General features: G+C 37.5%; 1 protein-coding gene across 4 annotated transcripts in view; it reads left to right on the forward strand.

Annotated features, from left to right (window-relative positions):
- Positions 1–17133, forward strand: part of LOC133831207 (protein SHOOT GRAVITROPISM 6) — a 78871-nt gene that overhangs the window by 18354 nt on the left and 43384 nt on the right. For all 4 annotated transcript variants that reach the window (XM_062261412.1, XM_062261413.1, XM_062261414.1 and 1 more), the window contains 16 exons: positions 3150–3239; positions 5282–5359; positions 5500–5567; positions 5647–5746; positions 5829–6005; positions 6408–6497; positions 6608–6673; positions 6964–7062; positions 7157–7231; positions 7699–7758; positions 8287–8376; positions 8873–8994; positions 9251–9380; positions 9541–9620; positions 15874–16009; positions 16472–16553. In XM_062261412.1, coding sequence (XP_062117396.1) covers positions 3150–3239; positions 5282–5359; positions 5500–5567; positions 5647–5746; positions 5829–6005; positions 6408–6497; positions 6608–6673; positions 6964–7062; positions 7157–7231; positions 7699–7758; positions 8287–8376; positions 8873–8994; positions 9251–9380; positions 9541–9620; positions 15874–16009; positions 16472–16553 — 1543 coding nt within the window. The remainder of the gene's footprint in view (positions 1–3149; positions 3240–5281; positions 5360–5499; positions 5568–5646; positions 5747–5828; positions 6006–6407; positions 6498–6607; positions 6674–6963; positions 7063–7156; positions 7232–7698; positions 7759–8286; positions 8377–8872; positions 8995–9250; positions 9381–9540; positions 9621–15873; positions 16010–16471; positions 16554–17133) is intronic.

Genomic DNA, 17133 nt, shown 5'->3' on the forward strand with positions numbered 1-17133 from the left:
AGTATGGAGTATCTTCAAAGAAAGTGACATCTCAGGAGACATAAGATCTCTTTGTGAGAGGACAGTAGCACCTATAGCCTTTCTGAGTGGGAGAATAACCAAGGGAGATTGTTTTAACTACTCTTGGGTCAATTTTAGTACGATTTTGTGGATGAACATGAACAAAGGCTTACACCCAAAAGTTTTGACAGGTAGAGAGTTGGAAGAAATATGAGGATAGGAAGCAAGAAGAACAGAATGGGGTGTCTTAAAATGAAGAGGCCGACTAGGGAGGCGGCGGTAAGAATAGCATCGCCCCAAAAATACTTAGGAACGTGCACGGTGAAGATTAGGGCTCGGGCCACTTCTAAACGGTGAAGGTTTTTTCGTTCAGCCACACCATTCTATTGAGGGGTATCGACACAAACTTTGATGAATGATGCCTTTTTGGGAGAGATAGGGACCTAAGACAATTAAAATATTCTGAGTCATTGTCTGTGTCCGTACTATACAAATAGATGTTTGAAATTGTGTTTGAAGCAAATTATGGAAATTTTGAAATACACTGTGTATCAGACTTGTGTTTGAGTAGATAGACCCAAGTGAAGCGTGTGTGATCATTAATAAATGTAACCAACGATGTCCATAGGAAGTATTGACTTTGGAAGGTCCCCATAGATCACTTTGAATTAAAGAGAAAAGACATGTTGGTGTATAATATTTTTAAGGAAAGGCAGATCGAGTATGTTTAGCAAATTGACAAATATCACATTGGAAAGACTCAATTTTATTATTTAAAAATAATGCAGGAAACAAATATTTTAAATATGAAAAACTCGGGTGTCCGAGTCGATGATGCCATAACATAATTTTTTCTTTATTTGAAAGTAGAAACAAAATTGGATAAACTTGACAAACTAGGGAAACTAGGCTGTGGTTTTATTTGTTGATGATTTTTCAAAGAAATAAAGTCCATGAATCCTAGCACTGCCAATCGTCCTCCCCGAGGATAGTTCTTGAAATTGACAGGTATTGGAAAATTTTTTAGCAAGACAACTATTATAAGTAGTTAACTTACTAACAGAGATTATGCTGCATTTTAAAGATGGAACAAGAAGGAATGATTTTAGTATTAAGGTAGTCGACAATCTTATTTGACCAATACCTGCAATTAGAGAAGGAGTGCCATGGACAATCTTGACACTCGAATTATTTAAACATGGACAGTAAGATTCAAACAAGTGAAATAAACCAGTCATGTGATCAGAAGCACCTGAATCAATTATGTATGGTGTTTGAGAATTTTTTACAGTAGAAGAGAGATTACCAGAGTGTGCAACAGAGCAAGATGTAGTATGAGATCCAGAACCAAAAGGAGAATTGGGAGTTGAATGATTCATAAGAGTATATAAATGAGCAAGTTGTTCCTTACTGAATGGAAATTGAGTGGTGCCTTGAGTGATGTCGGATGAAGTATCATTGGTGCTCGATGTCTGAGTTTGGTATGCTCTTTTGTCATTGTGACGTCGAGGAGCCTAGTTGGCTGGTTTGCCATGAATTTCTCAGCAGGTAGAACGAGTATGTCCATGGCATTAACAATGGTCGCACCAAAGTCTCTCTCCCTTGCGGTTTGGCCTTGGATCAGGATTGAATTTCCATGGGAACCAGATTTGGCAGCAAGAGTTGATCCTTCTAGAGATTGGGAATCCAAAGCATTAAGCATGACTCGGCGTCGTGCCTCTTCACGACGAACCTCAGAAAAGGCTTCTTCAGTATCTGGGAGAGGGGAGCGACTGATTATGCGTCCTCGAACCTCATCAAGGTTGCTGTTCAACCTAGTAAGAAACTCATACTCTTTCCTTTTCTAATTGTTGTCACTGTATTATACTGCACGCAGTACATAGTGGTGTGGTCTCGAGATAGAAATCGAGTTCCTACCATAAATCTTGTAAATCTGAAAAATATCGAGTCACAGGTAGAGTAACTTGTTTGATTTCTTAAAGTTTGGTTCGAATCTCAAATATTTGAGAGGTATTCCCAAGGTCAGAATACATTTTTCTGGCAGCATCCCACACTTCTTTTGCAGTTTTGAAGAACAAATACCTGCGACTAATTTTTGTATCCATTGAATTTATTAGCCAAGCAAGAACAATGGAATTTTTAGCTTGCCATACCTTATAAGTTGGATCATCCAAGGGAGGAGCAAGGAGGTCGCCGGTAATGTAGCCAAGCTTGTCACGACCGCATATGACCATTTTGACTGATTGTGCCCATTCCAAATAGTTCTTACCTTCGAGCTTGAGTGTTGTAATCTGAATAGAACCATTGTCGTGGTTGTAGAGGGATCCCATGGAGCTGTTGGACTGAGTTAGGACCTGGGAAGTGGTATCCGAATTAGTGGAGTTGGTGGGGCTAGTGGTTTGGGACGTAACTTCTTTGCTGGTTGACATCACTTAAAAAAAACTTGTGGAGAAGTTAGATGATTGGGCTGGGCCTATGCAAGTTTCTCGGCTGGGCCAATACTAAGTTATGGACCTCCTGGAATAAAAAAAATTATGAAGCGATTGAAATCTTCTGGGTTTGCGATAGACCTTCGTGCGAGCGATTGATGGAGGTGCGACTTCGTAACCTCGTGACAGAGCTGGTGGAGTGTGTGGCGACTGGAACAATGAGATCGGAATGGAAGATGCCTGGAAGATGAGATCGAGATCGGACTGGAGTGTGCGACTGGAAGATCCCTGGTACACCGAGATCAGAGCCGAGTGATCCGGATGACTTCGTCGAGAGCCCAGAATAGAGAAAAAAAATAATGGGTTGGGTCGGAGATGGTGCGCTGGAGCCGGAGAGGGTGATCGGAGTTCGAACCAGAGGAAAAAATGGAGAAAAATGAACCTTAAAGCTTTGATATCATGATGAAATATCGGAAGAAAATATAGAGATGATTGACTGCAATGAAAACTTGATAATTTTATTCATTGAGATCATCGATTTATATAGGCTATACAAGAATCAAAAACATAAAGGCAGAATATACTCAATTAACTAAAATATTCTAACTAAGGAAAGAAAATAGTACACAAAATCTTCCAGCTATATCACACGGTAAGCCTTTGATTTCTTAGTTGTCAATAGTTATAACTACTTATTTTTTGTGGGTGTACACTGTACAGGAACTTACAGTTGTTTTGTCAACTCTCCTTCCGGTGGTTTGCATCAACAATGACAGCAAAGAGAATTCAACTTATTCAGTTGGACTGAAGGTGTGATTACCTTTGTCAAATGCATTTTTTAATACGTTCTGGTTGATAGTTTGGTTTGGTATCTATTTTATAATTATTTCTGGGCTTTTAACAATCTTAGAATGAGACTTTTGTGTTATTTTGGAAATGTAGTTTGAAATTTATGTTGTCTTATTCATTATTCGGTTCTCGTTAATTTCCTACATTATTTTATTTTTTGGATAAATGACATTTTCTCCATGAACTATTGCACTTTCTAGTTTTGTCGATTTTTGTTTGTTGTAAAAGTACTTCCTGAATTATTAATATTTTTTTTTAAAATGATCATTCCGTTATCTTTTTGTCTTTTTTTTTTTTGGAGGAATTACTAATGTGACTCATCATAAATATGATTATCATATTTTGAGTCATGTGAAGCATCTTCACCCCACTGCAACTATTAACCTCATGACAAATTGCAAACTACAAAATCAACCATTTACTGTTGAAGTGGTAGTTACTAACTGACAAACTTCACATTGAAAAATGTCTATTTCAAAACTACAAAGGAAACAAATTTTAAATATGAAAAAGTAAGATGTTCTATCTATGGTGCCATATCAATTTTTTTTTTTCAAAACAAAACCACAACTTGTATTATTATAAGAAATAGTATAAGCAAACATTAGGAAAAGACCTAATGATTAAGAACAACAGGACATTACAAAAGATATTACAAGAAAAGCCTAGTGGCCATAGGACATCTTTAAGCTCATCAACATTGAAAAGCCTAGTGGCCACCCAATGTCTAACTCTTTCCCATAAGAGTAATGATATGTGCACTCAAAATATACACCCAAACATTACACACAGTGATGTGGCAGTTTGGCCTAGCCAATCACATTTATTAAAATTGGGGCCCACTGTTTTTTAAAAAGCAGTCACACGTCACTGTGTGTAATGTTTGGCTGCATATTTTGGGTGCACATATCATTACTCTTCCCATAAAACCTCTGCGCATACTTCAGCATCTTCAAATATTCTTTTGTTTCTTTCCAACCATATTGCTCACCAAATAGCCACTACCCCAATCCTTCATAACACTTTCTTTGCTATTGCCTGGAACAAAATGAATAAATAAACTGCTACAATTGTTTTTTTTTCTTTCAGATCTTGTTCAGAATTGGCAGTGCATTTTGTAACATGTTTTTGTAGCTTTCTCTTTTCAAAGTTTGCCTTTGACAGTTCTCTGTTGTATTTCTTTTAGGAAATTTTGCCTTTATTATCCTATTTTTGTTATTTTTGAGTAGTATGTTTCTGTACTCCAAGCTACTCCTTGTATTATTTTTTCTATATCCATAATACAAATAGTTTGTTTTGTTTTCAAAAAGAAGAAAAAAAAGAGAGGAATAAACAGAAATAAGAGAATCTTTGAAGACTGAAAACTTTGAGAAGATGCTGTAAAAAATTACGGCATTAGGCCATTGGTATGATGAATTCAAAATTATATATTTTATATTTTCGAAACATAACATCGAACTTGAATTAATTGGAGAGAAAATATGGTTAGGTGCATGGTCCCAAATTCGATCCCCCACCCCCCAATGTCACTATTTGATGCCATTGGGGGCAGATTCCTGCATCTGTGCACCAAGGGCCCATGGGATTAGTCGAGGTCTGTGCAAGCTGGCCCGAACACCCACAGTTCTCAAATAAAAAAAATTGGAGAGAAAATACAGAGAATAAAAAGTGACTGAAATTAGCCACTAACAAGCTACACACTTAAAATACAGATAGGAGGAGAAAACTTAATAAGTACAAAGATAGCTTCTATCTCTGAGAAAGCCAGAGAAAGGATTCCTTCAAACTCTTTTACATTATACAACCTAAGGACAACCCAGCGTCTAATATTATCCCATCAGCACTTTTTTTTTTTTTGCGTTGGGAGCCCATAAACACACTTTGTTTCTTATTGTAGGTATTCAAATATTCTTTTGTTTCTAATTTTTGTGTCTGATACGTCATCTTTGATATACTTAACCCTTGGTGAATATTGGTGGTTATTAACTTTTGTTATTGTGCAGACATATAATGAAGTTCAACATTGTTTTCTGACAGTTGGCTTGGTATACTCAGAGGATTTGTTTATGTTTCTTCTGAATGTGAGTATTTTATAATATTTCATGATTATTCCTAGATCTAAGCATTGCCTATCTATTATAATGGTTGTAATCTTATTGATTGATGTTGTGACTAATTCTAATTTTATCGTGGTCTTTTCTTTTTGTATTTCTGCAACCAGAAATGCAGGTTGAAAGAAGAACCTTTGACTTATGGTGCCCTATGTGTTTTAAAGCATCTCTTGCCCAGGTTTCTTCTGCTTCCCACATTTGTAATTATTATTATGATTCTCATACAGGATCTGACTTTATCGTGATTTTATTTGGAGGTTGTCTGAAGCTTGGCACAATAAGAGACCTTTACTTGTTGAAACTGTAAAGTTCTTGCTGGATGAGCAAAACTTAGGGGTCCAAAAAGCACTTTCAGAGGTATTTTCTTTATCAGCTGATAGTGATACGGGTTTCTAGCAATATCAGTAGAGGAACACTGACTTGTGTTGCTCTGGTGTAGTTGATTGTGGTTATGGCTTCGCATTGCTACTTGGTTGGTCTATCTGGTGAGTTGTTTGTAGAATACCTTGTGCGGCATTGTGCTCTAACAGATCAGGATAACAATGATCATCAGAGATTTAAGGAAGTCTCAGTATCAGGCAAAGCTTATGTTCCTTTACAGCGCAAGAGATTGGAGGTTTTTATCTGAGTTGTATATGTTTATATATCTATATATATACATACGTCTTTTTTGTAAAAGAAACGGAAACTTGTATTAAATGAGTAAATAATTCAAGGATAGTGAGTTGTTTATATCAGGAGTTATAAAACTTGATTGTTGACCTAATATAATTGGGATTATAAACTTTTGTTTAAGAGGTCCAAAATTTTTGGCGATTCAGCAACAAAAAGATTCTTGGTAATATTTTGTCTTGAAAATATGTTTTAAGCTAAATCTTACATTACAGATATGTAAAACTTCCCATTATTCCATCAGATTTGTAGATGAGATGCCATATGTTGCTTAATGAATTTTTTTTCTTTCTTAATTTTTTTTTTACATTTGTAGCGATTTCTGATACAATATTGTTTTTGTTAGGTGAAAATTGGGTCAGTTTGTTTGATAGAGTTGAGAGCAATCTGTGAGAAAGGTCTTCTATTGCTCACTATTACTATCCCTGAAATGGAGGTATATCAGTTCAATGCTACATTTAAATATAAAATTCTGATTTCATTTTCATTAACTGAAGGTACATGTGAGCAAATTAATTAAAAGTCTAATGATAAACTATTCTGCAGCATATTCTTTGGCCCTTTCTGTTAAAGATGATTATTCTACGAGTTTATACTGGAGCTGTTGCTACAGTAAGTTTTATTCTACGACCTCATTTCCTATTGCTTTTTCTGTGGAAATTATTTTGACTCATGTTTATACTGGTGCATTGTCAACTATGAGTTTTTTTTTTTTGTGTGTGTGGAGCTAAACCAGTTTTTTTTTTCCTGGGTATGACATCATACATGTGAAGCTTTATTAAAAGCAACCACTGTCTTACTCCTTGGATCTGCATTTGGCTTGTTTTAGAGTATATAGATATATGTACTCTGTTCCATCATCGTGATATATTTGTATTGCAAATTTTGTACTTCTTTTACAGGTTTGTAGATGCATTTCAGAGTTGTTCAGGCATCAATCTTTGAATGGTAATGCCATGCTTAATGAGTGTAAAGCTCGTGCTGATTTACCAAATCCCGAGGTAAAACTTAAATATGTTTTTAATCCATCATTATGTAGTCCTTGTTCAAAATCACCAAATATCTCATCTTTATAATTGGCGTGCTTGTGATCAGGAGCTCTTTGCCCGCTTATTGGTACTCTTGCATGATCCTTTGGCCCGGGATCATCTGGCAACTCAAATTCTGACAGTAAGATTGGTTTTCCCTGCTTGACTTTTGTTTACTATTTACATGTATAGAGTTTTTTAAATTGAGCTGGAATGGAAGTTTCTTCTACAAGACCTGAATACTAACAGAAATGATCTGAATTCAGTGTGTACTACTCTTAAGGTATGTTTGGTTGGGGGTAATGAAATGGAAATGAATTTATTTTCATTCTATTTCTTTGTTTGGTTGCAATTTAAAGCATTGGAATCCATTCTAATGAAATGACTTTTCCACTATTTTGGTGGAATAGTTATTCCTTGCAGAAATGGGAGGAAAGTCCATTCTAATGTACAATGAAAAAAAATGCATATTAAATTTTATTTCATTCCTATTCCCAAATTCCATTACTCCCAATTACATTCCACTAATTCATGGGAATTTTGTGTCTTGTGCATGGATGTATTGCATTTCTCTATGTTAATCTCTCTCTTACTGGTATTGCTCTGCAGGTCCTTTGTTACCTAGCACCGCTTTTTCCAAAAAATATTAACTTGTTTTGGCAAGATGAGGTACAGTGTAGTCAATATTGATTTGAACTTCGAAGGTTCATGTTTGAGTTCATTTTCTAATGCATTTGGACCTCTGATGGTGGTTGAGTTAGATGATGTCAGTTCTAGACGTAAATATATCAAATGCAACAATTACTTTATGGATATATGCAACTCAGTTTCAAATAGTTTTGTATGAGTTTTTCTTGAGGTCATGTAGGCATTGCGTGGCTATATGGATGTTCAATGCTGAAATGCTTAGAATTTTTAGGCTTTTTTTTTTGTTTCTTCATGCTATATAATGATTGGTCATTCTGGAAGTACTTTGATACTTGAGCTTTTCTTTTCTGTATTAAATCATGAATAGCTTACAAAAAATAAAGATACATTGAGTGAAAAAGGGTGCATTAGCTCTGATTCAATATATCATCTCTAATAGCACCCTCATCATGCTTCAGCAAATGTTGTATTTCAATTTGACCCTTTCTTTATCAGTTACAAGTAACATAAGATAGTACCTTATTCATTTTTTTCTTTGGTAAGCTCTAGATTCCAAAGATGAAGGCCTATGTCAGTGACACTGAAGATCTAAAGCAGGATCCTATGTATCAAGAGACTTGGGATGACATGATAATAAATGTGAGTATTATTGATGTTCAGCTTTGATATATTTTTCTCCTCGCTATTTTTAATTATGACTTAAATTTTATGGTTTGCTTACTTATCACATTTGGTATCACTATCATAAAAACTGTGAGGGATTGGGAATGTTTTATGTCGTTTTAAAGTTTGTTTTTGTTTTGTAAATTTGGTTTTATGTGCTTCAGTTTCTGATCGCGAGTCAGTTTGTAAGCTGTGGCTGTGTGCGTCTGGCTTTAGGCACAGTTTCTTAGTTGTTTTCCATTGATAATAAGATTTATTATTAATAAAATAGTTCCCATTTCTTAGCCAATTTTTTTAAGCTTTCCTCTTTCTTAGTAAACTAGGCACATTGTTAGACGACTAATCTTCAAGTTTTCCAGCTCAAATTAAGTTGATCCATAAAAATCTTTCTTTTAAGACATAATAGTGTGTAAAACTAAGGCCCTTCGAAGGGAGAAAGATTACTAATGTGTTTCTTTGATTTTGAGTACAGTTTCTTGCAGAATCTTTAGATGTTATTCAAGATGCTGAGTGGGTGATATCCCTTGGGAATGCTTTTACCAGACAATATGAGCTTTATACTTCTGATGATGAACATTCTGCAGTTCTCCATAGGTATTTATACTTCAATGTTGAATTATTTGTGTTAATTAGTAATCATGCCTGAAAGTGAGCACTCTACATTCTGCACTAGTATTTATGTTTTGTCATCCATGCAGCTATATTAGATTCAAGGTAGTAATGTTATGTGCTATATACTTTATTATGTTCCTTTAAAGGGACTTTCTTTTCCCTCATCGTGATTGTATATTGGTTTATGATGGTTTTAAACTTGATAGTCTGGGTCAATAATACAATCTTTCTCTTGCAGGTGCTTTGGCATGCTGCTCCAAAAAGTTAGTGACAGGGGTTATGTTCGCAATAAGATTGACTGGATGTACAGACAAGCTAACATCACCATTCCAACAAACAGGCTTGGTTTGGCAAAAGCTTTTGGATTGGTAAGTATGGTTTGGGGTATACTGACCATTTTCTCCATTTCATGTTGTAAATATGCTTGGTTTGGCAAAAGCTTTTGGATTGGTAAGTATGGTTTGGAGTATACTGAACATTTTCTCCATTTCATGTTGTAAATATGACATTACTTCTTATTGCCTCCAGGTAGCAGCATCTCACTTAGACACTGTCTTGGATAAGCTGAAAGACATTCTAGATAATGTCGGCCAGAGTATCTTTCAGAGGTACCTATCCTTTTGGAGATTTTCTCTCCTCATTTCTTTTTTTTTTGAAAAAGAGATGGAGGCCTTTGTCTTAGACTGATCTCCTCTCAAATAGATTGAGAGCCATATGGCGGAGGAAAACCGTGGTAACACATGCCAACAAAAGTAAGGAAAAAACACAAAAAAACAACCAAGACACCAAAACAACCACCAAAAGCCCCAAAGCCCGCAAACACTAGAGCCATAAGTTACCTCATTCCCTACAAAGATCCAAAATGGAGACCACCTCAAAACATTTAGATCTATTCACCCAAGTTGCAACCCAGTTTTACCTAGCAAAAGACATCATCAAATATTCTAATGTTGCTTTCAAGCCAAATAGCCCAAAGAGTTGCCAACAAGGTGCTCTGCCACAGCCGAGACACTCTCTTGCCTCCCTCTGACCGGCACAAAAACAATTGAGAGCAAGAAGGGGGCATACACCAAGAGACCCCAAACTCAACAAGCACCTTACCCCACACCTCCCTAGAAAAACAACACTCCAGGAATAAATGTCTAGCCGACTCTTCTGCATTCTTACAACAAACGCATTGGTTAGGAGATAAGCTTTGAAAAGGTCTTCTCTGCAGGTTATCGTGCACATTTAATCTATTAGTGAAGACCAACCAACCAAACACTTTAACTTTTGAGGGAGAAACACTCTTCCACAACTTCTTTGCCCACTTCTCTTCTGGACCCAAATGGGTGCAACTCAACCTCCAAAAGGCCGACTTACAAGAGAACAACTCGCTAGAGTCTGGAAGCCACACCCTCCTATCCTCCAGAATCGTCGTTATAGCAACATGCTCTAACAACTGAAGCAGCTGAGCAAGACTAGAAGCCTCCCTATCAAACAGATTTCTCCTGAAACGTAAGTCCCAACAAGGCCTCCTAAAGTCTCCTCACCCCCAAAGGCAACCAAATCCTTGATCAAATCGTTATCAGCCTTGGACAACATGAATAAATCAGGAAATTGAGATTTTAAAGGAGCATCATTGATCCAACCGTCCTTCCAAAAGTGAATCTTATCCCCTGTCCCCACCTTGAATCTGACCAACTAGCTATATTCCTCATACATAGCCGAAATATCTTTCCAAGGACCCCAAACAGACAACCTCAACCCTCTACCAATATCCCAAAAGCCTCCATCGACTCTATACCTGCTCTTCACCACCCTATGCCACAAGGCCTCACTTTCCAAAGGAAATCTCCACAACCATTTCATAAGAAACGCCTTATCAACGTCCTTGAAAAGATGATGAGGGATTTCCTTTGGGAAGGGGGTGATCTGGGTGGGTGTGAGCATCTGGTGGCTTGGGAAAAGGTGTGTAAACCTCTTTTTCTAGGAGGGTTAGGTATTGGGCAGTTGGAAGCAAGAAACAAGGCTTTTTTGATGAGGTGGCTGTGGCGATTCCCGTTGGAAGACAAGACCCTTTGGCATAAGGTGATCAAAAGTAGATATGGGAGAGCTGATAATTTCTGGGATCCGAAAAGAGGGGATTCTTTGTCGTTTAGAGGTCCGTGGAGGAGTATTGCAGCATTGTATGATGTATTTCTGTCTAGGGTCCGGTTCAAGGTTGGTAATGGGAATAGAATCAGATTTTGGGAGGATGTTTGGGTGGGAGATGAATCCTTTATGAGACTATTTCCTGATCTTCTGCAGATTTCTAATGGGAGACAAAAAAGTATAAAAGAAATGGCGGGTGGGGGAGAAGGCTCGTCAATCTCTAACTCTAGATGGGACTTTCAGTTCAGAAGACACTTGAGAGATAGGGAGGTCCCTCATTTAGTAGGTCTGCTTCAGCTTCTTGAACAGAAATCAATTCTTGATGTGGTGGACGATTCTAGAATTTGGTCTCCAGGATCTAATGGTATTTTTTCTTGTAAAAGTGCCTTTCAAAGTTTAGCTTCAGACCAGTATATTACACAAGGAAATTGGGCTAAGACGCTGTGGCAATGTTGTGCTCCATCTAGAATCAAAGTGTTTGGTTGGCTGTTAGCTTTGCAAAAGGTAAATGTTCAGGAGGTAATGTAAAAGAGAAGGCCATACCAGGTGTTGTCTCCGGGCTGGTGTGTTTGCTGCAAGAATGCTGATGAATCTCTTTCACATCTATTTCTTGAGTGTCCATTTAGCCAATGTATATGGAATAGATTATTGAGAGAATTTGGTTTAAGTTGGTGCATGCCAAAGAATTGTGCTGAGCTCTTGTCTTGTAAGATAGCTGGGGGAAGAGGTCTGCTAGATTATGGACTGCTACAGTAATGGCTATCTTTTGGGCAGTATGGCTAGAAAGGAATGGCAGAATTTTTGACAATATAGAAAAGAAGAGTGAAGAGGTGTGGGATAAAGTTAAATTTTGGGTTGCAACATGGGTCTATAGGCAAAATTCTTTGAAAATCTTTCATTTCAAGATCTTCACAGAGACTGGGGCTGTATTTTGTCCTAGGAAATTTCCCAAGACTAGAATCTGATCTGATCTATGACTTGTATTTATTTTCTATGTAAAGGCTTTAATTCTGTAATGGTACTACGGTTTTCCTTCGCCTTAAGTGAGGGTCTTTAATGAAATTTGGGGGTCAATCACTGATTGACCTTATCTCATTTAAAAAAAAAAAAGAAACGCCTTGTTTCTCAAGTCGTAGTTACCAATACCTAGACCACCATGACCTCGCGATTTACAAACATCCCTGGTCAGAACCTGATTTAGCCGCACCCTCCCACAAAAAATCATGCATTAATTTCTCCTAAACCCCCATTACACCCTTAGGAATACGAAAAAGAGAAATAATACACTGGAATAGAAGATAGAATTGATTGAATGAGAGTCATCCTTCCACCCCTAGACAAGAAAGCATACTTCCACCCATCTAGACGTTTGGCACACCTAGAAATAACGGGCCCCCAAAATCCCTTGGAAAGAGGGGATGCGCCCAAAGATAGTCCCAAATACTTCATAGGCCAATGATCCACCTCACACCCGATTCCCCTAGCTCGAATATCCACTGTCTCCTCATCCAGGTTAATCCCCAACAACTGACACTTCTGCAAATTAATAGACAGCCCAGAGACCACTAAAAACCTTCAAAATATCAAGAAGAACTGGCAAGGACTCCTCATCATTCACTAAGATCGTATCATCAGCGAACTGAAGGTGACTGACCTCCACATTATCCTTGCCAAATGTAAACCCTCTAAAGGCTGCAACACTCTTAGCCTTATCCACCATCCTACCCAAGACGTCAACCACCAAAGTAAACAAGAAATGTGACAGAGAATCCCCTTGGCTGAGACCCTTGGATCCCTTAAATTTCCCCTCGGTCTCCCATTTAAGCCATATAAGAACACGGAGAAGGATGTAGAGCAAAAACACTCATTCATCCACTTCCTCCAAATTTCACCAAACCCTTTCTTTTCTAGGACAAAGTCCAAAAAACCCCAGTCCACACAATCGTAAGCTTTCGTAAAATCAATTTTGAACACCCACCCTTTTTTTCCTTTATTGCGATACTCCTCCACTGCCTTATTAGCCACCAAAACCGTGTCCAAAATTTGCCTCCCCTCCACAAAGGCTTCTTGAGTCTTAGATATCGTGTCAGAAAGAACTCCTCGAAGTCTAAATGGCAACACTTTCGAGATGATTTTGTACAAACTAGTGACCAAACTAATAGGTCTGTAGTCCCGAACGCGACAACTATCGATCTTCTTTGGAATAAGACAGATATAGGTCTCATTGGCCCTTATGTGAATAACTCCATCCTTGAAGAAGCAGTCGAAGACTACCATAAGATCACTTTTCACAACGTCCCATAAACCACCATAGAAAACCCATCAGGACCCAGGGCCTTAGATCCATCACACATCGAACGCCTTATCTCCTTAGAGAAAGGCCTCTCAATGAGAGAAGCCAAGAAAGAAGGAATAGGCTCCCAAGAGATACCATCCACTCCTCTCCAGTCCCGTAGGCCGAAGAGTAGAAGCCCACAATAGCCTCTTCAATTTCAGCATCTTTGTCTAGGATAAAACCATCCTCTTTTCTCATTTCTAGAGATAAAATTCCTTGCTTTACGAGCACTAAGAATATTATGAAAAAGTTTGGAATTAGACTTAAGCCAAACACCTCTCTCCTCTTCAAAAACAATTTGTTGTCATTCTTTCTTGATCTTACATCCTTCCAAATGAGATTGCTTGTTCCACAGGCCCCCCTCCTTTATTCTATCCAGCTTGAATATCCATCTTTCCAAGGATTGTTTAAGCAATGCTCTCGATCCAAAAACCTCCCGACTCCACCCCTTGACTTTGTCTCTAATCAACGATAATTTGCTCATGAACCCATACTTCGGCCAACCCACCATCTTAGTTGAATTCCACCAAATCGGAAAAAGGCTAGAGAAATCTTTGTGCTCGAGCCAAGAGTTGTCAAATCTGAATGGGCTTGGCCCCACGATGCAGGTTTAGAGTCTAACACAATAGACTATGATCTGACACTATACGAACCACCACCTCCTGACGAACGAAAGGATAAAAATCTATCCATTAAGAAGTGAACGAAAATCTGTCAAGTCCACAACAGATAGGTCTCTGTCTGGAGTTCGACCACGTAAATCAGCCATTATGGAGTTTGGGATCCATCAGTTTCAGCTCTCTAATCAGCTCATCAAACATCTACATGTTACTTGTGTTAGACACACTTAAGTTTTTCATCACCCCTTCTAACCACATTAAAGTCACCCCCCACACACCAATGATTTCCACAAATAACACTCAATCGAGCTAATTCATCCCATAATATATCCCTATCTCCGTACGCCACAGGCCTGTAGACATTAAGCCACCAGGGATCCTTCCCTTCGGCCTCAATGAGGATAGAAATCGTAAAGTCCCCCACCAAGGAATCAATAACATTAATCCTTCGAGTGTCCCAAGCCACTAAAGTACCTCCTGATCTCCCTGAAGCCTAATGATAAATCCAAGCTCTAAATCTGGAACGCCAAATGCTACCCACAAGCCTCCTATCTACTGTTGCTTTTTTCACCTCTTGAAGAACGAATAAGTCTGGGTTCACTTTACAAATGGTCTCCTTAATCAGCTTCCGTTTTCCTTTATTACCGCATCCCTCACGCTCCAAGAAATAATCTTCATGAGAAACTTCGACACCCCTTACCTTTCTTCTTTCCTTTCTCTTAATTGACATTAAACTTCAACTTCCTTAGTTCTCGATGGTTTCTCTTAGATAGAAGTATAAAGCTGCCTACCTCTTTGTCCCCTTGACCATTAGCTAATAACATGATGCCCAAAGATTCCATGACCTTGTGAAGCCTGGACAAATCTTCTGCCTTATCTCCTTCCAAGTGCGAAGACAAGCCAAAACCCTTATCCCCTACTTCTTTATCAATATCCTCCTTCCCTTTTGGGGACTCTTCATGACCCACTACCTGACCCTCGTCAATCCCCAAACTTACATCGCAGGCCTCTACCCCTTCCTCGTTTCCTTCCTCCCACAACCTTCTAGCATGTACCACAATATCTTCCATTTCCTCCCTATCATCCTCAGACTCCTCATCTTCCGAACTACAAGATTCAGATTGACCATCTACCACAGGATAAATAAAATCTTCCTCTTCCAATTCTTGTTCGGTCAACTTCAGCCCCTCTCCTTGTCCTTCCAAGAGAAAATCACTTTCTGCATCTGTACATTTTGGCTTTCGGTAGTACACCTTCAAGCTTGTAATTGCTGCTTTTAGATCTGACCCATCCTCTCCCAAACTTTGAAGTAAAACGCACCGTTTCCTATCTCTCCTCCTTTCTTTATTATATATATGTATATTTATATATTTTCATTTATCTGTAGTTTTCTTTATACTCCCAGAACAGGAGACTGGTTTTTATTTATTTATTATGTAGCTTTCTGGAAGCTTTTCAGTTGCAGTGCAACATATACTTATAGCTCCTGAAGAAATTTATATAATTTAAATTTTAAATGAAAAGGTCAATATCTAACTTTAAGAATTCATTTCATAAGATAGGAAGAGGCTTAATGCTAAACATTTATTTGCTTTGGCCTTTGATCCTGGATGACTGCTGTAAAAATTCCAGAGTTAGCTTTCAAGCTCTTTCTTTTCATATTATTATGATTATCGTTGTCATTATGATGATGTGATTTTTATATGCTTTTTAAGAAAGTTTATATCCTATAAAGTCGTAACAATCCTCTTCTTGATTTGAAATTTGTTGCAGATTCTTGTCTTTCTTCTCTGATAGTTTTAAACCAGAAGAGTCTGATGATATACATGCTGGTTTGGCTTTAATGTATGGATATGCTGCTAAATATGCTCCATCAACAGTTATAGAGGCCAGAATAGATGCGCTTGTTGTATGTCATCTTGTCCTCTCTCTTTGTTTACAACAATTGGTATATCATATAAGAGCCAAATTTTCGTTTTGCCTAAAAGATATGCTCCATAGTTTGAGCTCCCGTGCTTAATTAATTGCTCAGACAAAATTGATACTTTATGCTGGTGGTGTAGTGAACTCAATGGTATCAATATTAACAATTTGTATGTTTTTTATTTGTTGAAACTAAATCTAAATTATATTTTTTTAAATCTCATGTGCATCTTAGTATTAGTTTAAAAAAGTTAACATTAAGTCAATTAAAGTTACATTGAATAATAAAACAGTGGTAAAAAGGTATTACTCAATATAATTTGTTCAAAATTAGGTGAGAGTTAATTTTGATAGGTTTTGTAGAATGGAGGATAATTATTGGAATTTTTAAAATAGAAAGTAAAGTATGATATCAAAACTTTTACATTGATATGAATTTCTCTTGTAGGGGACTAATATGCTTTCAAGGCTTCTTCATGTGCGTCACCCAACCGCAAAGCAGGCAGTTATCACTGCTATTGATTTGTTAGGTCGGTTTAAATTATTACGATTTTCTTTACTTTGTACTCTAGGTTTGTTTTACTTAATCACATCCAATATATTTGAAATAACCAAGAGGGGTAGTTCAGATGGTCAGGTATGTGGTTTGCTTTCACAAAGTCTAATGTTCGAGTTGCTCTTGGGTACCTACATTGCAATTGTTATAGTTTCTTGGTCCCCAAATATTGTAGGGTTAGGCGGGGAGTCTAGTTTAAATAAAATAATATATTTGAAATAGTTTACTTTGCCCCTTTTTATAATTTATTAGGCTCTACTTGTATGTTAAATAAAATAATATATTTGAAATAGTTTACTTTGCCACTACATTTCCGTTAAGAAATGCATTCTTTACATCAAGTTGGAATAAAGGTCATTATTTGTTTACTGCAATCAACAAGAGAACTCGGATTGTGTTCAGCTTAGCAACAGGAGCAAACGTCTCTTGGTAATCAATGCCATAGGATTGAGTGAATCCTTTGGCCACTAAGCTGGCCTTGAATCTTTCAATGCTTCCATCGGCCTTATGCTTGACTGAGAAGATCCATTTGCAATCAACTGTGTTTGCCAAGA

The sequence above is a fragment of the Humulus lupulus genome, chromosome 4 (assembly GCF_963169125.1).
Source record: "Humulus lupulus chromosome 4, drHumLupu1.1, whole genome shotgun sequence".
NCBI classification, from domain to species: domain Eukaryota; kingdom Viridiplantae; phylum Streptophyta; class Magnoliopsida; order Rosales; family Cannabaceae; genus Humulus; species Humulus lupulus.